This window comes from Takifugu rubripes, chromosome 1 (genome assembly GCF_901000725.2).
Source record: "Takifugu rubripes chromosome 1, fTakRub1.2, whole genome shotgun sequence".
NCBI lineage: Eukaryota > Metazoa > Chordata > Actinopteri > Tetraodontiformes > Tetraodontidae > Takifugu > Takifugu rubripes.
The window spans coordinates 6,102,018-6,125,999 of NC_042285.1; the positions used below are offsets into that span (position 1 = coordinate 6,102,018).

A 23,982-nucleotide genomic window follows, 5' to 3' on the forward strand; every position below is an offset into this window, starting at 1 on the left:
ACCTGTCAGTGCTTTTCATAAAAAACAAATTAGTAACAAATTTTGGTTTGTTCTTTGGACTTATTAGAAATAGTCTGAGTCAAAGTGTCTGAGACTTTTAATTCCTCTTTTCCAATTGCCTATACGGCAAACTGTAGCTTCTGAACAGAGAAACTTACCAAATATGAAAATACAGCACAGTTATAATATAATGTACCATAATGTCACCCAGCAAGTGCATTCAGGTGATGTTGTTTGTTTTGTTTAGAATTTCTGGGCAAATTCAATGAGATTTTAATCTATGAAGATCCACTTAAAAACAAACAAACAGACAAACAAACAAACAAACCAAAACGCAGCTTATAAATTGAGTTTATTGGTAGAGAAGGAAAACTGTATAATCAAGATGCTGTGTTTTTCAAAATATCATGTATACCTTAAAACAGTTGGCAAATGTTGAATTATGTTTGATTTGCAGGTGAAGCACAGCAATTATACAGAATGTTGCTACAAATGATATATAATTATATATAATATAGAGCTTTTGCATTCACTGTTGAAATGAACTTGAAATTGTCGTGTGTGACTCCTCAGCTGAGGTTTCATTTTTCAAAATAGTATCATAAATGAGCCTGCGTCAAATCACCGCCCATTTTGGCGTTAGCCAATAATTTTTAAGGACGCCCGGACGTCGACCAATCACAACGCGCGGTTTCTTCTTCAGGCAGAGGGCTTCCCAACATGGCTGCTGAGGTAAAGTAAATGCCAAGAATTATATTTGTATTCGAGATAAAGCGGGGTTTTACAAAGAATCAACAGCAAAGTATATGCTACGGCAGGTAAGTTTGTCGACAGAATCTTCAAACCATCATTCTTTGTTGGTTTTTTGCGTCTTGCATTAGTATTGCTCTAGCAATCTGCACCGAATCGCTTGTTAGCGTCTGCCTTTGATATGAGTTAACTGGAGAGGGGATATAGCATATAGCATAAACTCGATTTATAGTGTTTATCGGGATGACTTACATTCTGCCAATAGCAAGTACGTCTTTCTCTGTTATCTTAAATATGCTTCTACTCGGTACACGGAAGTGTCTGCTTCGACCTATGCATGTTCTCTCTGACAGGCGCTGATCAGAAAATAATGCACAAACAGTGCTGGGCGTCTTAATTAAAGGTTGCATGTATTAGGAGTGAAGTAAAGTTATGCATTTTGAGAGTTAAACCCATAATGTGTGACACGACGTTTTTCAATTAATATAGTTTGACGCCATTAGGGGTCAAATAGGGTAATTTCTTAAATGTCTTTTGTGGTTGAATTAAATTCACTTAATGTGCTCGAAAGAGCTCATAGTAGGAAGGTCTGAGAAACCAGATTATAAATAGAATAATATATATACGACAAATATGTTTAGTTACCTGTAGAACTATTTGCAAAGGTACAACTTATTAAAGCATTACTTTTCAGAACCGTTATGCAGTTTGAGTCTGAGGCCTCTGCGTTTAAGGCTTGTGTATTAAATCTCTTTCTGGTGGGGTGTTTATGTTTTTTTTATTTTTTTATTTTATTTCATAACTACAGGTAAGTAAGACGATAGTGGTGGACAGTATTGATGATTTTCATCATTGTAGTCCCCATGAAGACATTGTAAAATAAGTCCAATATGATCTTTCTCAAACAGTCTTATTCTGCAGCCGTTGCACCCCATCACCCTTCAGGCTGCATGATTCTATTCTCTCTTTGACCGAGTGCTGTCAGGTCTTTGCCAATGGATACTGCTGACTCCAGAGTTTCCTGAGCTTTTTGTGACAGAGCTAATGTGACCAGAGTTGGTGGTGAGACCAGCATCAGTAGATTTAGGGCCTTGAACTGTATTTCAATAGAGGTATTATGCTACCGTGTGGCTCTTGCTGTACCCCCACCGCCATGCAACATGACAGCACACACACACACACGCACACGCGCACACACACACACACACACACACACACACACACACACACAAATTGAGAACATCTCTAGCTGATTTAATCAAAAGTTACTAAGATACAAAGAACACTGTCTCAGATGAGATAAATCCTATAGTTTCCTGATTTTTTTTTTTTTTTTGTTTGTTTGTGCTGGTCCTTGATGAAGTGGGGGGGATGATCATCTGCCTGACTTTTCCTTATTTAAAAATTTGAATCTCTTTATCTGTTATGTTCATAGGCAGGGGGCTGAAAGCCACAAGCAAGAGGGTCCAGACTGGGACAGAAGCACGGACAGGACTCTGCCAGGTGCTGTTGGCTGGTTGAGGAGCAGAGCATGTTGAGTGATTGTGGTTGCCATGGAGACGCAGGATAAGAAGCAGGTAAGTTTGGTTGCCATGTTAAATTGTTGCATAAGGAGAAGAGATGTTTACTGAACAGCAAGGGCTCCTGGGTTTTCCACAACCTCATGTGGCCACTTAGCTTTGGATATTTGCATGTATTTGTGGTACTTTCCAAAAATATATTTCACTTCTTGTAGAGAAAATTAGCTTTCCTCTATTTTTCATAGTCTTTTTCAAACAAGTTTCAAACTATTGTTCATCTAATGTTCATCTGTTTCATATAAGAATATACAACACACGTATATATTGGTAAATATTAGTCATTTTTATACCATTTAACCAATTAAAAATGTCATCAGCATTAATTTTATTTATCACCTCCACCATCAAAATAGTTTTGCATGTCATGTTCATTAGCCCCAAAATCATCCCTGCATCCATTTTCTAACCACTGTTGCACATTGTCAGGTTGAACATTTCTACCTCTGAAGGAGGTCATTTGTCGTGCCAGTTGTTGGAATGACTTTGCTAAGACAGTTGGTTAGATTTCAATTTCAGGAATAGGGAAATGTAGTCAGAAATGTTATCTTGATCAACATTTACTTGTGCCCTTGTGAATTTGGTCCTGATACATATTAGATGGTGCAATGTGACCAACTCTAGGACCCAGCACAGCAGTAAAATTAGAACCATGACCTTTGTTTGACCTACAATATCACAGTTATGAAAACTATTATCATATTGTCAATATGCTTTAGTATCTGATTCACATGCACAAAAAAATCCCAATAAAATCTAAAGTGAAGCAGAAAAAGAAAAGGACAAAAGAAATGATTAGAGAATCTATAGTCAAAAATAGACACGTAGGGCAGCTGTTTCAGAACATTATGTTGCTGAGTCAACGTAACTTGTAGGAAAGGGCCTATTGCTCAACAGGCTCTTTCTGCCTATAAGTGTGTGTCAGCACTCCCACCTTTGTATGCAGTTATGTAATTATTAATTTTTAACAGGCATACAGTTGAAGATGCACACTTCTTTTTATGGTGTGTAGTAAATTCAATTTGTATTTACTTCCCTTTTACGAATAATTGCTCACCTCTATGGCACATAATGTGAGTGCAGCTAAAGTTACTTTTACATAACAATAACGGCAACAATGATGATAATGTTTGTCAGCCATTAGCTCCCTGTTTCTTCTGACATGTCTTTCCAGGGGTTGAAAGACATTGAGATTGATTCCTCCAGCATATATGTAATCTTCATGATAAATATAATCATAGTTTCAATACTTGGGTGAAGGTCCTTTGTGTTTAATGACTGATTGAAGTCTCTAACCCATAGACGAGAATTAGTTAAGGCTATTTAAATGAAGTTTATTAGGATAATGCTGAATGTCCAAGGAGCTTGCAGACCATTCTCAGCTCTGCTCAGCTTCATTAAAGCAGTTAAGGCTTCCTCTCTTTCTCTCTCTCTTCATGTCTGTCTGGAGTATTTTGCAGAGGCTTTGTTACTCTGGGAAAATTCAGAGATATTTATAGCTTTGGTGTGTGGGATAAAGAGCTTGAAATCTGAACCCTGAGGATGCTGGTGTTTATAAGACTTTTTCAGATTCTGACTTGAGTGGTGGGAAAGGTTAGTCCCCCATTACAATCAGGCATATTTTTATTTTCCTTTTTGTAATATTTCTTGTTTTAGCACAGACAGAAACAAAACCTAAAAATAAAAAAAGAATTCCATTACCGTATTTTCACGACTATAAGGCGCACCTAAAAGCCTAGAATTTTCTAAAAAATCTACGGTGCGCCTTTTAACCCGGAGCGCCTTTTGTATGGATTACGGTAATATTGGTTAATCGCGGCTACCGTAGTCAGTAGGCGTGGCCGAGGTAACAGCAGTAAATTCAGTCCCAAACCATTTCTGTCTGTAAAGACCCCAAAATGGCTCCTTGCAAGAGACGCGCTTACGACGCTGAGTTCAAACTGAAGGCTATCAGTCACGCAGTTGAACACGGAAATAGAGCATATATTATATATATAATATTATATATTAAATCCACAGTACAATGATAGTAGTGCTGTTGTTTGTGTTTACAATTTCCAATTAAAGGTATAAGTCATTACATTTAAAGTTTGCAAATTTATTTGACGCATCATATAGGATAATATAATTGTCTGACATACCGGTAATTGATTTTGTACAAGTCATACATTGCAGTTATAAAACATAAAGGGCTGCATTTTCAGTATTGTGGCTTTTGCACACTAAGATGGTCTTATTGTAAGCATCACCAACAGTCAGGCCACTTGCAGACTTGCCTGCTTTGTATGCACAAAATCAGTTGATCTCAATTATCTTAAAAATGCAAAAAACTGTTTTTGCAATAAATAAGACTGAGTTGTTGTTGCTCCTGCTGCTACAGGAGGAGGATGCTGGGACTCTAGGACTATCAACTGGCCAGGCTCTTGTGAAGCTGCGGGATCAGCTGAGCAGCCTCCTGGAGCAGCACCAAAGGACTGCGCGGCGGCAGGTCTCGGCACAGGTAAATATACATATTAACAACTTTTCTCTTCCCTAGGCTTGGTACATTTAAGCACTAATGACCGAGTCTGAATTTAATTCTTAATACTCAAGAAGTTTGGGATTTGCCATTATTATACAGCATTAACAGCTCCATGTGCCACTATTGCAGCTGATACACATTAAATTCATGCCTGTAAATTCTAGATAACCTTACAATTTATAACTAGTAGCAGCAACATTTCTGCCAGTGTGTCTCAGGACTTTTTTTTTCTGTGGGGAGCATTCTAAATGGCAACGGATGCACTACATCCTTCATCCTGATACAACACATTAACTGAAGTCACATGACAAAGGATGCTGTCCTTACTTCACATATTGGAATTTAATAAGAGAATCAAATGTTTTATCACTATTCAAACTTAGAATTTGTTTTTTAAATGGACTGATGGGCTGATTTCTGGCCCTGAGATGTGATGAACAATGAACAAACATTCATTTGTCTAGTTTGTACATGCATCTACTTTTACAAAAAAAGAAAATGGTTTACGCTTTTTACAGTTGCTACAAAAAGCCAGAAATCCTGTAGGGACTCTTTATTCCTCAAGATAAAAACAAACAAAGCATTTTGTGATTAACATGGCCTTGACCCCATGTGAACAGCAAGCCTGTTCATGTCCATCTTTATTTGAAGAGATCTCTTGATCAGCATTACATAACACACCACCTCCTTTGATCTAATGAGTTGATTTCTCTGTCATGATATTACAGGATCAATGGTTGAATAGCTTTCTTTACCATGGAAACCGCCATTCCTGTCTGCATTGGCCGGGAGCTGCCCTCACTCTGCTGGTGGTACTGGGGCTCTTATGTTGCTATGGCAGCCAGCCAAAGGGCAGGTAGGTGAACTCTGTCTTCTTTACATCCCATCTTCTTTAACCCCTTTGGGGTCACGGGGAGGGTACATAATAGGCAAAATTATAAGTATTAAGTTAATATTATGTTTTCATAGCTCTGGTATCGAGCTGATGAATTCTGCAGCCCTCCTAGTCCTGTTCTTGCTGAATTTGCTTCTGGTTGGACGTCAGGAGAGACTGAAGAAGAGTGAAATGGTCCGACGCCTCAGGGGCATCATCACACAGCTCAATGGTGAGTTTTAACAGTTGTCTGGCCTCTTTAACACATTTAGGGATCCTTCTTTTTATAATTTTACTTTCATGGTGATAACCCCTTGTAATTTTTGTAGTTCAAAATGAAACAGGAGCAAACACAATAATGGCTGCATGCCCCTCATTACTGTCTTTAATCTTTTTTTTAAGAATATTTGTCAGGGTGTATGGATGAGGTCAGGTGGTCGCCATCTGTTTACCCACATCTGTACACACCAACCTCCTCATCATGGTCCCTTCACTGGACATACCGTGATTCTCAGTTGGTCAACTTACCAGTCAGCCTGCTGGTGGAAGGTGATGTCATAGCTTTGAGACCTGGCCAGGAAGCATTTGCATCCCTCAGAGGCATTAAGGTTTGTTGGTGATTGGAATTAAATATGATAAATATAAACTTTAATATATGTAGCAGTGATAATTCAAGCTCGCACTCGCATCACAACTTAATGCTAGATGAATTTGAGGTGTCGGTTAATTTAAAGTCATAGATTTGAATAGAATTGATTTGCCTCAGTTATTGTAGACTGATGTGACTTTTGCCATAAACATGGTGTTTTTCTAAATCTATGTATATGGTAATAATCATAACTGGGTTAGGATTTAAAGTAAATGACCAAATACCTTCATTAGTCATAAAATTGGCAAAAAAAATATCAGTTGGTGAAGGTAAAATGTGACGTCATCATGAGGAGATCAAATCAAATCAATCTTTATTTATATAGCGTCTTATACAATCAAAATTGTTTCAAGGCGCTTTCCAGAATCCCAGGGCCTGACCCCAGACAAGCAGCAGTGGCAAGGATAAACTCCCCTTTAACAGGAAGAAACCTTGAGCAGGACCAGGCTCATGTAGGGGGACCCTCCTGCTGATGGCCGGCTGGGTAAAGAGAGAGGAGAAGGGGGAGGACAGGTAGAAGATAGGATAGGTAGGAGAGGAGAGGGGAGGGGAGGGGTAGAGGAGAGGAGAAGTAGAGTGAAGGGGAGGTAGAGGAGAGGAGAAGGAGGGGGAGGGGAGAGGAGAGGTGAGGAGAGGAGAGGGAGAGGAGAGGCACAGAGCACAGAAACACACACAAAAAATATGATATACAATCACTTCAGCGGGGCCGGAGGTCATTATGCAGCTCCGAGGGCGGCGATACCTGTAAATAAATAGGGGGGGGGGGGAGCAGAAAAACTACACAAGAACTAGTCTGCTTGATGAGGAGAGGAAAGGAGAGGAGAGGAGAGGAGAGGAGAGGAAACCATACCATGACCCAGTGGAGTGACAGAGGCCTGTCAGGTGATCATGTTTCCGGACCCCGGCAGCCTTGGCCTATAACAGCATAACTAAGATGTGACCTAACGATTAGACAACCCCCTAAGTATGATAATTTGTCTGTCTATGATAGTAACTGGAACTACTGAATTAGTAACAATAAGCTTTTTCAAAGAGGTAGGTTTTGAGTCTGATCTTAAAAGTAGCGATGGAGTCAGCCTCCCGTACCTGGACAGGGAGCTGGTTCCATAGCAGGGGGGCCTGGTAGCTAAATGCTCGGCCCCCCATTCTACTCCTAGAAACTCTGGGAACCACAAGTAGACCAGCATTCTGAGAGCGGAGCGGTCTATTGGGCTGATAAGGTATCACTAGCTCCTCCAGGTAGGATGGAGCTAGGCCTCTGAGGACCTTGTAGGTCAAAAGAAGGGTTTTAAAAATTATTCTAAATTTAACGGGCAGCCAATGAAGCGACGCCAGTACAGGAGTTATGTGATCTCTTTTGTCAATACCTGTCAGAACTCTGGCTGCAGCATTTTGGATCACCTGGAGGCTTCTTAAAGAGTTGTTTGGACACCCTAATAATAAAGAGTTACAGTAGTCCAGCCTGGAAGTAACAAATGCATGGACTAACATTTCAGCCTCGTGCCGCGTCAGCAGCTTCCTGATCTTTGTGATGTTCCTCAAGTGAAAAAAGGCACTTCTAGAGACTAATTTAATGTGTGAGTTGAAGGAGAGATTTTGATCAAAAGTTACTCCTAGATTCCTCACAGAGAGACTAGATGTTAATGAGATACCATCTAGAGTGATCATGTGATCTAATCTATCCCTGAGAGGTTCAGGACCAAACACCATGACCTCAGTTTTTCCTGGGTTAAGGAGGAGGAAATTTGAAGACATCCAGGACTTTATGTCTTTAAGACAGGTCTGGAGCTTCACTAACTTCTCTGTCTCCTCGGGTTTCATGGATAAATAGAGCTGAGTGTCATCAGCATAACAATGAAAATTTATCCCATGCTGCCGAATAATGTTCCCTAAGGGAAGCATGTACAATGTGAAGAGGATTGGTCCGAGTACAGAACCTTGAGGAACTCCATGGCTAACCCTACTGTATGAGGAGGGAACACCATGGACATAAGCAAACTGGTATCTATCAGATAAGTATGATCTAAACCAGTCTAGTGCTGTCCCTTTAATCCCAATCACTGTAACAGGATGCTGTGATCAACTGTATCAAAAGCAGCACTGAGGTCCAGCAGAACCAGCATAGAGACCAGTCCACGATCGGAAGCTATGAGAAGATCATTAGTGACTTTAAGAAGTGCTGTTTCTGTGCTGTGGTGAGCTCTAAAGCCTGACTGAAACATCTCAAACAGGCTGTTCCTCTGCAGGTGCTCCAGTAACTGAGTCACCACCACCTTCTCTAGAACGTTAGAGATAAAAGGAAGGTTGGATATTGGCCTATAATTTGCTAAGACATCAGGATCCAGTGATGGTTTTTTAAGCAACGGCTTAATCACTGCCACCTTGTAGGACCGGGGTACATAACCTGACACTAAAGAACCATTGATCTGGTCCAGGATAGAACTGCCTATCAGTGGTAGAACATCCTTCAACAGGTGTGTTGGCATGGGATCTAAAAGACACGTGGTGGTCTTGGATTTCTGAATTAGCGATGACGCCTCAGAAAAATATATAGGGCTGAAGGAGTTTAAGGGCTCGTTGGAGAACCTGTATGTTCCCACAGTCGGCACATCTGGTGATGGTCCAGTTGTTGGGATGGCCTCGTTAGCTTTTTCTCTGATAGCTAGAACTTTATCAGTGAAGAAGCTCATGAAGTCTTCACCACTAAGGGAAGAAGGGATACGTGGATCTAAAACACTGTGACTCTTAGTTAATTTGGCCACAGTGCTGAAAAGAAACCTGGGGTTGCTCTTATTTTCCTCAATCAAAGAAGAAAAATAAGCTGTTCTAGCCTTGCGAAGGGCCTTTTTGTAACCTAATAGACAGTCTTTCCAGGCTACATGATAGCTGTCTATTTTACAAGAATGCCACTTCCTTTCCAGTCTTCGCACTTTCTGCTTGAGGGTCCTGATATGTGAATTATACCGGGGGCACACCTCTTCTGATTTACTATTTTCTTTTTCAGGGGGGCAACAGAATCAAGTGTGATTCTCAGTGAGGTTGCTGCACCTTCAGCAACAGAGTCAACCTCAGCAGGGCTAAGATTATAGTGATTGATCCCTGGGGAAACGCACAGTGGTCCTGGGATTAGCACAGGGATCACTTCCTTAAACTTAGCTACAGCATTATCTGAAAGACATCTGCTATAGTAAGACTTTGTTCTGAGCATAGAAGAATCCTTAATCATAAATGTAAAAGTGATCAAAGAATGGTCTGACAGGACTGGGTTCTGAGGGAACACTGACACATGTTCTACCTCAACACCATAAGTCAGGACTAGATCTAGGGTGTGGTTAAAGCTATGAGTTGGTTGGTTTATCTGCTGGAGGAAACCAACTGACTCAAGTAATGAAATGAAGCCATTTCTAAAGCTGTCATTTATAACGTCCATATGGATATTAAAGTCTCCAATGATAATGACTTTGTCCGTTCTAAGGACCAAGTCAGAAAGGAAATCAGAACTCAGACAGGAACTCTGAATGGATTTTATGGAACGTTTTCCCTCCTGACTGTCACTAGAAATGGGAAAAAAATAATACAAAGTTTATTTATTCCTGTTGATCCACTTACTGCTGCTTTTTTAGTTTGTATAGATTGTTTATTAAAAACAAAATAGCATGACTCTTTTCTTTCTTTCTTTAGGATGATGAGCACATTGTGTTGGAGCCAGGAGATTTATTCCCGCCATTTTCCCCTCCTCCTTCCCCGCGGGCCAATGAGAAGCGGTCACCCAAGAGACCCCAACAGCATCGTCTTTTCAGAGTGGTCCGCACGCCAGTACTGGAAACAGTTAGGTGTGTGTGATTTGCGCGCAGTAATTTTTTTTACACACCTTCCCCTTATTACTGTATTTTACTTTATCTGTGCATCATAGATTAAAAAAAACTCACTGCTTTTAATAAATAATACCTGTTTTAATGATGAGGAGTTAGGTGTTCTATAGTCTCATTGGAACTGAAACTAATTATTTTACCTTTCAACTTTTTTCCCTTTTTTTTTTTCAACAGGAACAGTTTAGAGTTTGCATTAGCTCGACCAATCACAGTGCTGGATAATGAGAGGTTTACAGTGCAGTCTGTCATCACGAAGCTCGTCTGTCCTGTTGTATTGGTGAGCATTAAATATAAGATTTTCTGAAATTCCTGTACCATGTTAGACCGAGGATCTTCATTAATGTTTTAATGCTCCTTTTTCCATTAAAGATGGCATTTCTGCTAGTCAACACTGTCCGGTATTTCTGCGATGCGCCCAGCTTGACCCCTCCTTGCTACAATTTCATTCAGCTTCAGGTATGAAGCATGATGATCATGCTTGCCAAAAAAAATGAACAATGTTAAAGAGTTTATTTTAAAAATAATCCTCTAATTTGATATACGTGTAGTTGAAAATGACCCATACAAATACTTTCACCATTGATGCTGATAGGATGTAAAAGAAAATTGAATGTAACCAGCAACAACTAACAATGAGAACATTGTCTTCTGGCAGATATTGGGCATCAGTTCTTCATAATGTTTAAGTTTAGGAGTTGGTAATAATAAAAAAATAAACTTGTATTTGCAGTTGATGGGCATGCTGCCCATCCTCCCCCTCCTTTTTCCTGTCATGTGGGTGCTGTTGAATTCCTTTGGGGAGGCCAGGGTCCTTGCTGAGTTCAGTCGGGCTTCACCAGCTGGTCTGGTGAGGAACACAACAAAACGCACACATATACACTCATACAAGTTTTTACTGCAGACTATGCAATAACTTGTGCCTGTGTTGTTCAGGCCATATTTTTTTTTGAGTTTTATTTTTGTACAGGCTCCTAAATTTGCAAAAAAACAACATAAAAATCAGAACTTCTTTTCTAGAACGCCAGTCACTGGATGGGAATCGTGTTTGACAAAATTAGGTTAGACAGTACATAATATATTTCATCACATACATAATAAATTTTACTGATGGAGATACAGTAGCGTTCAGACTAATTCATCATTAGTATATCGGTGCTAATTATGATTTTATTAGACAGACCCACACACACACACACACACACACACGCGCGCGTGCGCGCACACACACACACACACACACACACACACACACACACACACACACAGAGGAGATGTATGAATGTCTCCCTCTGTGTTTTAACTGGACTCTCCTCTTGCCCCAGCTTGCTAAATTCTCTGAGGACACACTAAGCAGCTACACCGAAGTGGTTTCCTCCCAGGTATAACCTCTTCCTGTCTCGCTTCCAAGTTTGCTTGTCTTCACTTGCTCGTCGACCTCGCTCCTCTGCAACTCCCTCCTTGGACCCCCCCCCCCTACCCCTTCTGTAAACACAGCTCTCATCACCCTCCCAACCCCACTTCCTTAGCCTCAGTCTTCGTTATATATTTTATTTTTTATTTTTTTAAACATAGAAAGTCTAATGGGCCTATTTCAATTCAAATCACCTCTAATCTCAATATGTTCATTTTCTTTGAACACAATCATCGATTCACCTTCCTTTTTCATTTTGCACATGTTCTCTCTTTGGATTTGGTCAAACTGTCTGTGAAATATCAGGCACCGTGTCTTGACTGAGCAACTTTGGACCAAAGATTATGCTCTTGATGTGTCCAGTAATACTTCAACAGATACATTCATGCATTAGGGATGAACCTCCTGTTTCCAAAGCATCTCACAGATCCTGACCAAACTCAATGACTGTCCTTCATTGCTCTAGTGATTGTGGACAATCCAGTTTTGTATGTTCTTCTAAACCTACATCATTTGGCTTAAGTACCAACTCAAACTACACTTAATTGCAAGATTATATTTTGATTTGAGTCATGTGTGATCAAGGGCTTCGTACATGGCTTTAAAAAAACATTAAATAAATAATGGTGGACTAGCAATCTGATTTTCATCATCTAAAATCCCAGAGTATATTTATTTCTCTTACAATTAAATCTACAAATTAAACTGATTCAAATGTTGTGTGTCAAATGGCTTTTATCCTTTTTAAAAAGTTATTTATTAGAATGTATTTTCTTTTAATAGTTTGGATACAATAACACCGATACTCATTACTTCAAGATGTAGTGAGCATAGATGGATACACGTTAATTACCAGTGGTAATTGCCATTAAACCCAAAAAGAAATGATTATGTTGGGAAAAGGATTGTTTTTACTTCAGCAAAGTAAAAGGCTGCTGACACTTCAGGTTATTTAGCATCAAAATGTTGCTTTTATTCTTTCCATATTTTATCATCATAAATTATTTTCAGGATAGTTTCCTGAAAATAAGTGAGTTCAATTTATTTTAAACTTGAGGTCTTTCCCCCATCTCAGGATATTTTTGGCAATTGTTTTATAAACTGCGTGTTCTTCTCTTGGAAAATGGTGAATTACAGGCATGCTTGGCTCCTGTATGGATACTTCTACATTTCCTCACTGAATGCTTGATACCATTCCACCACCTACGATGCTGGAATGTCTAGGCTTGTGTAGTCAATTACAGTAATCATCTTTTTTATTCAGGTAAAAGTATAATATTTACCAAATTATGAAAATATCATTAGTGGGTGAGAATTTTTGGACAGACATGTATCATGCTTTTTAATTTCCAAGCACATATCTTTTTATTGAATAAAATATGAAGTGAATAAAATTGTATATGGAAATGTAGCTTTAAAACAACTACACATTTTTATCAACTTCACAACCCTGACAGAATCAGGAGATTGACTGATTGAGACATATTTCTTTATCAAGAGAAGGATATTTAAGGTTGTCTTTCCTTCTGCTCCCTTTTATCCTGTGTGTCAATGCCTTTTACGAGGTTTAAACCTATACTTGAAAAATTCATTTTAGATGTTTGTTTTGTTGGTTTGTTCCATGCTGGCCAGGTGAAAACACTCCCATTCAAAGGAAACACACATTTGCATGATTGAGGTGAATGAGGTTACTGGTGTTGCAGTTTGCATTTGGCATCACCCTCCCCTCTTTGTTCCACCACCTTATTGTAGCAGAGAAACTTATTGATTCTTTCAAAGTGGCTTGATTACAGAGCTTATTGTAGAGTCATGAGTGTCATTAAAAAGAATACATCCATATATGAGTTGGTTCAATCTTTTTTTACACATCTGATATTTACTACTTTGGTATAATTACAGTTTAAAATAAAAACAACACGTACAGTGATTGAAATTATTCTAGTCTCATTTGCTCAAAATGCCTTTTTTCATCCTAGAGAAAAGACTTTTCAACAAGAATTCACATCTGATAAAACAAAATTAATTTCCACTGTTTATAATGAATAAGGAAACAAAATACAGATTTGAAAACGGAACTCAAACTAGAGGCTTTTAACATTTTTATATATGAATGTAAATTGACATATCACTTCGACAACCATTCTTTTTTATGGTACTCTTATGACTCCAGACATGATTTTGGGCTTCTGTGTTTAGCTTTTAGCTCAATGCTCCCTTAGATCAGGGGTGCCCATTTTCATTTCGGCACCCCTTCCTTATATTTTATTTGATCACTTTTTTACTTAGTCATACATAATCCTTAATTTGGGATTTCATCAAAATAGTTTAAGTATATACAATGTATTGACATGCACTGACAAATATTTGGGAACATTTGTTTTCTAAGCCTGTGTGTGCATGTGTGCACCCAATCGTGTGTGCAGGAGATGCTGCGGTGTGTGTGGAGACACTTGGTTGCCATCCTGAAGGGACGCTCTCAGACGCTCTGTTATACTTCCAGTCTGTTACACACGCTGGGATCTGTAACTGTGAGTAAGACAGGATGCAATTATTTATCATTTTCACTGATTGTTTAGAGTAAACTAGAATCAGTGTGCAAATCAAAAGTTTTCATCTTGAATTCAATATGCATGAAAGATCATCAGTAGAACCTTCAGTGTATTTTTAAAATTTTTAAAAAAAGAGTTTTGATACTGCTTGATATTGCTGGTTTGCTAAAAGGTTGCACACAAACCATTTAATAATTTGAAGACTTGTCAGCACACATCTGTGTAATCCTGACATTTTCTATAGGTGCTGTGTTGTGTGGACAAGCAGGGTGTTCTGTCATGGCCAAATCCCAGTCCAGAGACTGTGCTCTTCTTCAGTGGGCGCGTGGAACCTCCTCACAACAGCCAAGATGATCTCAGAGATGACCTATCTGTAAATTCCTACTGCAAAATGGAGATGGATGATGACCGAGAGGAGGTGTGTAGTTCGTGAAGATGGTTGATTTAGTTTATAGGGTTGTAAGCGCTAAATCCTTTCAGCTGAAACAGAGATAAATATTAATATAGTACTGCAATGTGTACTCCTGATTTCTGGCTGGTATGCAGGCCCAAGAAGGGGAGGCTTTGCTGTGTCTTACTGCCGAATCGTCCACTCAGCTCGGAGAGATGGCAGAGCCCAGCGAAACATCACGGGACACAGCTCGTTCTTCAGATCCTAGACTTGCACGTCCCTGCCAGCCTGCACACACTCGCATTAAACACCACTCCGGATCCAACGTGAGCTTCAGCCATGACACTGAAGGTGGCGAGGATGACCAAACGCAGGTAAAAGCTGTGCTGATTTGTCTGAATCTGAGAAAATAAGTCAGAACTTCAAACTGTTGATAATTGATAACACCAATAAATCTTCATTGTTCCTGCCCCAAATTTATTAACTCTATGTCTTTGTGTTGTGAAGAAATGTTTGCATGATGCCAAGTGTTTTCTTGTGTTTCTGCTCCATGTTGAATGTCTAGGACTTTATCATGGGCTGCTTGGAGGGAGAGGCAGAGGATTATGTGTGTGACTACCATCTAGAGATGCTTAGCCTGTCACAGGACCAGCAGAATCCAACCAGTATCCAGTTCGATGACCTTTCCTGGCAGTGCCACCTGCCGTCCCTCAAGCCCCTAGGACTCAACATCATGCTAAACCTTTGCAATGCGAGTGTCACCCAGCAGCTATGTCGCTTCTCTGACCACCTGTCCAACCTAGCTCTGCAAGAGAGCCATGGCACCGTGTTACCGGTTTATGTCCCGTGGGGTCTTTGTGAGCTCTCCAGGCTAATAGGTCAGTTATTTCTGTTTGTGTTGTGGCTGTAGTTATCTCACAGCGATTTAATTGCAATTCATTTAGAAAAACATTCCCAAATAAATAAGGAAAACTAAATTTTTGGTGGGATTGTTGGAAGGGATTTTAAGATAATCAATCATTTTGTAATTTACTTTCTCTGTTAAATGTATTACATAGCATGCCAAATGTTCAAGATCTGATATGTGGAATATTTTGCCTTTTACTAGAAACACTTTAAAACTATTTTCTAAATGTCCAACAAATACCAAATGGAAGCTGTTCAATATTGTTGGACAATAAACCATTTTTGTTGTCTGCATTTGGTCCAGGGTTCACCCCTGGTGCACGTGAGCTCTTTAAACAGGAGAACCATCTGGCCTTGTACCAGCTGCCATCAGGAGAGAAAGCCAAGGAATACACCTCCCGTCACCTTCACTGCTTCACCAAACGCCAGCCTCCCATCTCCCACCTCATCTCACTGTTTGTACGAGACTCCTCATCCAGTGAGTCTGTCATATTTGTGATTTAATGTTGAGTATTGCACAGCACGTTTTATATGAAATACTATCTTGTTTTTATGCATTTACATAAAAATGGCCAAATCCCTATTATTATCATCTTTATTATTATAGCTCAACTGTAGTAGATATCTATTTCCATGTGCCTCATTTACAAGCCCTCCTAAATATATTTCACTAATACAGCTCTTAGTAACCATTAACATCAACTGTAAAAATGTAACTTATTGAATAGTTCCTATACTATGAAATACTTTTATATTATAGTTTAATCTTCCATATTTTTACAATAACACAGGTTATAAGATGAAATAGATTAAATCAGTTTTAAGCCATTTCTTATCAACAACTTAACTCTACTCTTCAAAATCACATAAATCAAGTCAATTGAATACTATCAGTTGACCTGAACATTGTGTGTGGGTGTGGATATACTAATTGAAAGTTCAGCTTAGATAAGCGACTGACAATGTGGATGGGAAGAAATGAATGATATTGAGCGTATTGTAGTCTCCCATAATCCAAATAATATTTGTGGATTTATATCTCTGACCTTCTCCATTTTCTCTAATAGACAATGTCCAAATGCTGTCACATGGCTCAGCTGACCTGATTTTGGAGGCCTGCACTGACTTCTGGGATGGAACAGATATCTACCCCCTCTCAGGCTCAGACAGGTGCAGGGATAGTTACACGCCACCCATATTTCTGCCAGTCTTCACATTTATGATCCCTTTTTTTTTTTGCATCACTTGCTATCTCTCCTGTTACAGAAAGAAGGTTTTGGATTTCTACCAGCGAGCCTGTTTGTCAGGTTACTGCTCAGCATTTGCCTATAAACCCATGCAGGTGTCCTTGTCTAGCCAACTGAACGGGAAGTGCGTGGAGCTGGCTCCTGGCCCCTGCTTGTTCACTGGAGTGGAGCTGCCCTCCACCACTCCCATCAAACACAGCTCATGTAGAAACAGCTGGAGCTCTGATGGTATGACTTACTCTTACAACAGCAAAAAATCTGTACTCATTGACAAATTTGAAGGTAATTTGCCATTGATCTCCTCTATGTCTACAGAGGGCATAGGAGAAGGTTTGGAACGTGAGGACTGTGTCCAGGCCCTCAGTGGGCAGATCTTCATGGGAATGGTGTCATCCCAGTTCCAGGCAAGGCTGGACACAGTGCGGCTTATCGATGCCCTGGTGACCGCGTGTATTCGATTTGTTTACTTTTCAATGGAGGATGAGCTCCGCAGCAAGGTAAATTCATAGCAACATGCTAATACTCTCTAGTCGCTATCATAATTATTGATTTTTGATATGATCTCTCAGTGTGTGCAGTTAAAATGTATAATAATGCATAAAATTACAATTAATTTAATTTGCTGTTATAAAACTCGCGATGGCTGCACCAGTACATGAAAATTGTGTGTCTTGTAGGTTTTTGCAGAGAAAATGGGTTTGGAGACAGGCTGGAACTGTCACATATCTTTAACTCCAAACGGAGACAGTCCCTGTGATGGAGCTCCATCTAGCCCCGGCCAGGGTTCTCTTCATGAAGAGCTGAACCACGGTACCTGATGGAAGCCATTTGCAGAGCAGTTACTCAATTTCCATCTGAAGAGATGAGCTTAGCCTTTCCCTGCAACGGCTGTTTGTTAACCAAGATTACACTATTCAAGCCATCTTAACACCGCACCTTAATATATCATTGTGAACAAATAGATCCTACTTATATGGCCCCTTTTGAGCCATTTGAACTCTCAATATGCATTGTATCACAAATCAACGTACACCCCAGTCATGCAATCAGTGTGCTGTGAACTTGGTTAAGTACTGGTCCTGTAAAGGCTGGAGTTGAGAGCCAAACATAGCTACTAGTATATGACTACTACTCATGTCGCTATTGTCTCCATAATTGATTCAGATTCTCGGGATGAAGCTGAAGGTCCACTGCTGCCAGAGGAGGAAGCACACTCTGACATGGCTAGTTTCCAGCCCACAGACAGTGATGTTCCCAGCTTTCTGGAGGACTGCAATAGGGTAACAGTACCATTTATTCTTGCTATTAATTCACCCCTTAAATCTCCATACAGTATACAGTCACTTATATTTATTGGGTGTAGAACCTTTTTGCATTGCTAAGAAGAATCTCTTTTTATTCCTGCTTACGAGAAACAATTCTTCACTCTTTCTTAGGCCAAACTACCTCGTGGTATCCATCAGGTTCGGCCTCATTTGAAGAACATTGATAATGTACCTCTTTTGGTACCTCTCTTCACTGACTGCACTCCTGACAGTGAGTGTAGATCCTTGTTTTTCCTGGGATATTTTATAAACAGAAATTCAGAACATAGTTGTCCTTTCCTGGTGTAGAATGGTACCGACCATTGACTGTTTTTTTTTTTTTTTTTAATTCATTTAAAGCCATGTGTGAGATGATGAAGATCATGCAGGAGAACAGGGAAGTAACGTGCTGTCTGGGAAGCTCAGCCAATTTCCGCAACAGTCGTCTGTTTTTACAGAGTGACGTCAGGTCTGTACACATCAGTATATAAGTGGATTGATTTTTACACTGAGGAGTTAATATCAGATTTAGATCACATTTTCCATTTCTTAAATTTTAAAGAGCAGTAATGATAATTTTCTAAGTGGATCCATAAATTTGCATTCTATTTATTTTCTGCTATTTATTTTCTGTGCAGTTTCTGTGTTCTTGACATAATGAACATAGTGAAGCCAACATACCAATTTTTCTCCACAGCATTGCTCTTGATCCTTTGTACCCGTCCCAGTGCTCATGGGAAACATTTGGATATGCCACCGGAGGAGGGTTTAATGGTGACACCGAAGGTCTTACTCCTCTGAGGCTCTCTGGACAGCTCAATAGTCTCGGCTGTTCTGTCATCTTCCACCAAGGAGACAGCGTCAGCATGGTCAAGCTCATTGAGCAGGTCAGGCCGAGACCGACCCCTTAGACAGCCTGTGTCATGATTCTGAATTCATTTGTCTTTTTTGAACCCATTCCAGGCTCGACACACTACCTACGGCATTCGCAAGTGCTTCCTTTTCCTTCTACAGTGTCAACTAAGTCTGGTCTTCATCCAGGTGAATGCAAATGCCAAATACTACATTGACTCATAGATGTCGACACTGAATTGGAGAAACAAAATGAAGTATCTCTTTACAGTTCTTAGCTTGCCTCGCTCAGCTTCCTCCTCCCATTAACACCACTGACATCTTGTGGCTGTCATGCTTCACTTGCCCACTGCTAAGGTATGCACACGTAGCAACAATTATAAGCACATCAGTGGTGCAATTGAGCCCTGTAATACTGGACTGTAACATTTAGTCCTACTTGTAAAATGGTTGTCATCTTCTACAGTGTGTCACTTTTGGGAAAGCCACCAGACACCACAGCCATGACCGTTGCGACAGGGAAGAACTTGGATGCGATACCAAGGAAGGTAGGATCAGATGGAAAGCAGATATTCTACTTTACAACATCTGTTCAAAATGATGTTTGTTTGTTCCCACATGTGTGCGCATACATGTAGTCAAAAAGCATCATGTGTTGCACAACTGTGGATAGGGTGCAAGACATTTGTATTATTTGTGTTTTATCAAACTTAAATGGCAAAGGCCATTAGAAGTAGTCGACTTTGACAAGTCTGACCCCAAGTCCTTCAATGGAGGAAGGCTTTCAGAAAATGACTCCTCTGTTTTCTCTGAACAGACCCAGAACTACTTCCTTGGCTGTTTCCTGTTGAAATTCACCCTGACGGTCAGTGCCTACCTGTTGGCCTTCGGCTTTACGCTGCAGGAAGTCTGTCAAAGGAGCAACAACTTCATTTCAACTGACAACACCACCTTCACCTGCCTTCACATACTCACAGCCAGGTAGGAGATGTGCTGTAACTTGTTCCTTTCCTGCCATGTTTGCTGATCCAATGTACAGACATTTTGCAAATGAAGTGAATTAACTGCAAATTAATTGATCTGTTTTATTTTTCCGATTGAAGCTCGTCAGAAAATGCGCCTCATTGGTTCAATGAACTGTCAAATGGCCTGCTACTGACGCAGAAGGTTATGGCAGGGTTTCTTGCCTTACACACAGGTAGGAAAGCTTTCAAGACATCATTGTTTTTGTCAATTAAATGTCAGATGCTGCTTAAATCCTGATTTTTTTTCTCTGCAGTGGTGATCTCTCTCAGCTACATCCACCGCTCTCAGCCTCTCTGGAGAAAAAGTCCATTCAGTAACATCTGGTGGTGTTTGACTGTACCTGTTGTGTAAGTGAACTAAACTCTAGTAGTCGATGGATAGTCACAAAGAATGGACTTTGTGACTCTGTGCACGCTTGTGTAAAAGATGTGAAACAAATCCTAGTACTGGGTAGATCCTAGTTGTTACTGTGATACAAAGGTGGTTAGTTTGATCCTGGGCCATTGTGATCTAGTCAAAGTGCATGATACTGAAATGAAACTGCATCTTCAATGTTTGAGCATGCGTGATTGGTGTTTTCACCAGGCCATCATATGAGGAAGCGATTTGGCAAGGGTGACTGGAATCTTACTAGATATTATGAAACCATTAATGCTGCTATGGATCATTTGTGTATGTGACAATGTATCATAGCTCTTTTCTCCATTTCTTTTCATCCTTTGAAAAAAATCTGTTTGCAAAAAACTGATTCTTGGTCTTTTCTGATTTCCAGACTGCTTTGCCAGATTGTACAGGCAATCATTGATTACCAGTTATGGTGTCACCACGGCAGCCTCTTTACATTTAGCCTGGGTGACATTCCCCTGCTGGCCTGGCTGTTGGTGTCTCTCTCCCTAATGCTGGTGGTCGTGGTCAACGAAGTGGTGAAACTACATGAAATAAGGTACAACAGCAGCCACAAGACAAAGCTAAAATGGGAAAATATTCATAGTAAATGGCAAACTGGTGATATTAATGAAATGTTTAATGCACGCTATAATTTGTTCTAATTTGTTCACAATGGTCACTTTATAGGGTGCGTGTTCGCTACCAGAAGAGACAGAAGCTGCAGTTTGAGACAAAGCTCGGTATGAACTCTCCATTCTGATGTTTGTTTCGAGTCAATCCTGAAAATTAAGGGGTGGCAGAACACCCCCAACACTTCAGCCCAGAGGCGCTCCAATCAGCAGGAGGAGCACAACCAAATGTAACGACAGGGGTTTTCATAGTGCAGAGTTTTGAGCTCTTGGCGCTACTTTCCTAAAGTAATGTAAGAACAATAAAGGAAAGAAATACATCTTTTCTCCATCTTTAAGAATTTTTCGCATGCTAACTTTCATTCCTGTAATGGTCCTTATTATCTGCGATACATTGCATTATTTTACGTTGTTAGTTTAGTTTTTTCCAGTTAAAATTCAAAGTCTTCACAAAACTCACAAGAACACCATTTGTTCAGTATTAAATTCATTTGCAATTTTCATGGGGAAAATAATCCAATTAATTTACTGTTGTCTCTATGACACACATACCACTGGGCCCCTCAAAGTTAAATTTTTCACCTGTATTTTGTGTTTTCCTTTCTTTAACCTGTTGATAAATTAATGTGTTTTGAGTTTAAGATATTCTTCAGGAAAAACCACTTATGATTGAAATACTGTACAATGTTTATTGCTAATAATATATACCTGTTCACCATCATATATATTTATTCCTGTTTAGCGAGGCATAAATATACAAGTTTGGCTTTATGATCTTTTCCTGTCTGTTTGGGAGATGAAGTTTGTTCATTGGAGTAAACTGGCAAATTTTGCTAGTTTTATGGCCATCTTTTAGAAAAAAATGGTAAAAACAATTTTTTGGAAGAACCTTTGACCAGACTTTTTTGAATTTGGATATATTTCTTCATTTAACAATCATTCTTGTATTTTACACTGTGAATTCATTTGAAAGGAAAAAAAATGCTTTTAATATTGAACATCTTGGGTCTTTGTATTACGATATTTGGTCATGTTAATCTGATAAACCAAAATTACATTACCAAACCGTATGATTTTTATTTTCTCCATATGAGAATTTTCTACTTTGTTTTATTCCCCCGAGTCAGGTCTTTGACATTTAAATACCTTTAAGATGTTTTATATGATTATTGACCGTATAAAACATCTGGAACCTTTCTTTGCTATTTTCTGCCAAACATCTTAATATTCAAGATAATTGGAGCAAATTGGGAAATAGTGCAGATAATTCCTGTTAATTGTTTCTACCTGATATTGAAGATGGAACAAAATTTAGCTTCAGCTTTAAACATTTCAGCCACACATGTATCACAAACCTGGGGTTATTTGCTGTTCATATTTCATTGCATCTTGTATCAAATTTTCATTTTAGTTATTAAACATGTCATAGTGATGCGGCAGATCTGTTAACTACTATTACGCTCCATACACATTACTCCATGAAGAATGTGCCAGCATGCCTATTCAAAGCCCACTGCTGGATGGATGGTGAATTAACCCCAAAGTGTAAATTATTTAATGTTCTGATGTGAAAACTGCATACCAGACGTCTGAAAGGTGCTTCATATCATTCAGTTGCCTTCTTCAGCCTGTCTGCCTGATTCAGACAGAAGCTCAGGATACTGTTCCATTTTTGCGAAGAAAGATTGAATAATCAGATTTTCTATTTCTTGTGCCAGCATGTTTTATCCTCAAGTGGCGTCCATTCAGTCAGATTAACTTTCTGTGTGCTGCTTTCTTTTGAATTCTACTGTATATGAGACCCACAGTGAGTGGACAGAAATATCGAAGCTCTTCCACTTCTTGTGTATGTCGAGATTTGTGTTTTCCTTATGAGAATCAAGTCTAATTTCAATAACATCTCACAATGTTTACTGTAGGAAATGAAATGTTCTATTTATTACCTAAACACACTTACTGTCAGTGAGATGCTGAGAAACTGCTGACCTCTCTTAGCTATCAAAAATGATAATCAGGGTTCAGTTTAAGTCCCCAGTATGCTGGGGTAGCTGTCATTACTTCTGAGAACTGATTACCCAAACAATTCTTATTATGGTCACTCTTCACTATCGTGATTGGTCTGTTTAATTACTTTAACTACTCATTTAGTTGGAAAATTTTGCCCACTTCTGAGCTTTAAAAAAGTGTCACAGAACATTAAAGTGATCAAGTTCATTTTATTTGAACTTTGAAGTTGTTACAATTGTATGATTGGGTAGAATAAACTTTCTTAATCATTTCTTAATTAGGTTGGTCTTATGACATCTTAATTTGAAGTTGAAACTCAAGTTCAGATTTTTTTTCTTTAATTTTCAAACTACATCACCCCAAAAGATTCCCCCCCCCCCATCATGTCGTAGCAATATTTGTTTAATTCATTTGGAGATAAAAGGAAAAAAAAAACATGTTACAAGCTTTTTAAGACGATGTCATTGGTTGCATGGGAGACTCGAACGAGACTGTCTATAGTATGCAGGCCGCGTTTCTACTTAAAGCTATAAATGTTTGCAGTATAGGTGTGTTAATTGGTGCAAAAGCACAATCCTCTTCACAATTCTGCTTCACTGGCACCCAAGCACTCATGATAATCAAACCTGATAATGTGGGTCTTGAACAAACAATGCAAGAGAATTAAAGTCGTCCATGTTTTGTACTCCATGGACTAGTCTGCACAAAGGAGGTGTTGTGTATTCAGTGCTGTTTCCTCTTCTGTTCTCACCACAAATGGATGTTTTTTTCCTTCAACACTGTATGTTGCCAGGTGACTGGTACAACCAGCAGACTTGATGCTAGGTATTTTACTAACAATAGCACATGCAAGAGCCTCTACCAGCTAATGTGCAGGCTCTTGTGGGGGGTTATGGACTGTGGTGTATGTTACCAAAATTCTTAATTGAATATTTTGTACTTTAGGGCATTTTGACAAAATTGATTGTGTATTGCTTATGTTGAAAATAAATAAAATCATTCTATTATTTATGTTGTGTTTTTTTTGTTG

General features: G+C 39.3%; 1 protein-coding gene across 3 annotated transcripts; it reads left to right on the forward strand.

Moving 5' to 3' along the window:
* Window positions 1–676: 676 nt before the first annotated feature.
* On the forward strand, window positions 677–23,961 carry tmem94 (transmembrane protein 94). Of its 3 annotated transcripts, none has more exons than XM_011618025.2 (32): window positions 677–732; window positions 2,186–2,327; window positions 4,708–4,827; window positions 5,577–5,704; window positions 5,818–5,954; window positions 6,125–6,330; window positions 10,053–10,204; window positions 10,418–10,520; window positions 10,613–10,699; window positions 10,974–11,090; window positions 11,566–11,622; window positions 14,078–14,182; window positions 14,448–14,621; window positions 14,750–14,968; window positions 15,160–15,472; window positions 15,805–15,978; window positions 16,568–16,670; window positions 16,767–16,975; window positions 17,063–17,244; window positions 17,425–17,557; window positions 17,912–18,027; window positions 18,184–18,283; window positions 18,412–18,520; window positions 18,749–18,938; window positions 19,015–19,092; window positions 19,175–19,260; window positions 19,370–19,451; window positions 19,721–19,884; window positions 20,007–20,101; window positions 20,183–20,276; window positions 20,702–20,872; window positions 21,004–23,961. In XM_011618025.2, exons 2-32 carry the CDS (start codon window positions 2,304–2,306, stop codon window positions 21,074–21,076), a joined length of 4,101 nt encoding a protein of 1,366 aa, XP_011616327.1. In that variant the 5' UTR covers window positions 677–732; window positions 2,186–2,303; the 3' UTR covers window positions 21,077–23,961. The 3 variants fall into 3 exon arrangements, with proteins under 3 accessions (XP_011616327.1, XP_011616326.1, XP_011616328.1); XM_011618024.2 differs by having other exon boundaries at window positions 683–818; XM_011618026.2 differs by lacking the exon at window positions 11,566–11,622 and having other exon boundaries at window positions 683–818.
* Window positions 23,962–23,982: the final 21 nt, after the last annotated feature.

Bases quoted from the DNA above. Each gene is read 5' to 3' on its own strand.
- tmem94 (XM_011618025.2), top strand. From the start codon at position 2,304: ATGGAGACGCAGGATAAGAAGCAG. The intron at 2,328-4,707 runs GTAAGTTTGGTT...CTGCTGCTACAG, and splicing joins AGACGCAGGATAAGAAGCAG to GAGGAGGATGCTGGGACTCT. The intron at 11,623-14,077 runs GTATAACCTCTT...TCGTGTGTGCAG, and splicing joins CCGAAGTGGTTTCCTCCCAG to GAGATGCTGCGGTGTGTGTG.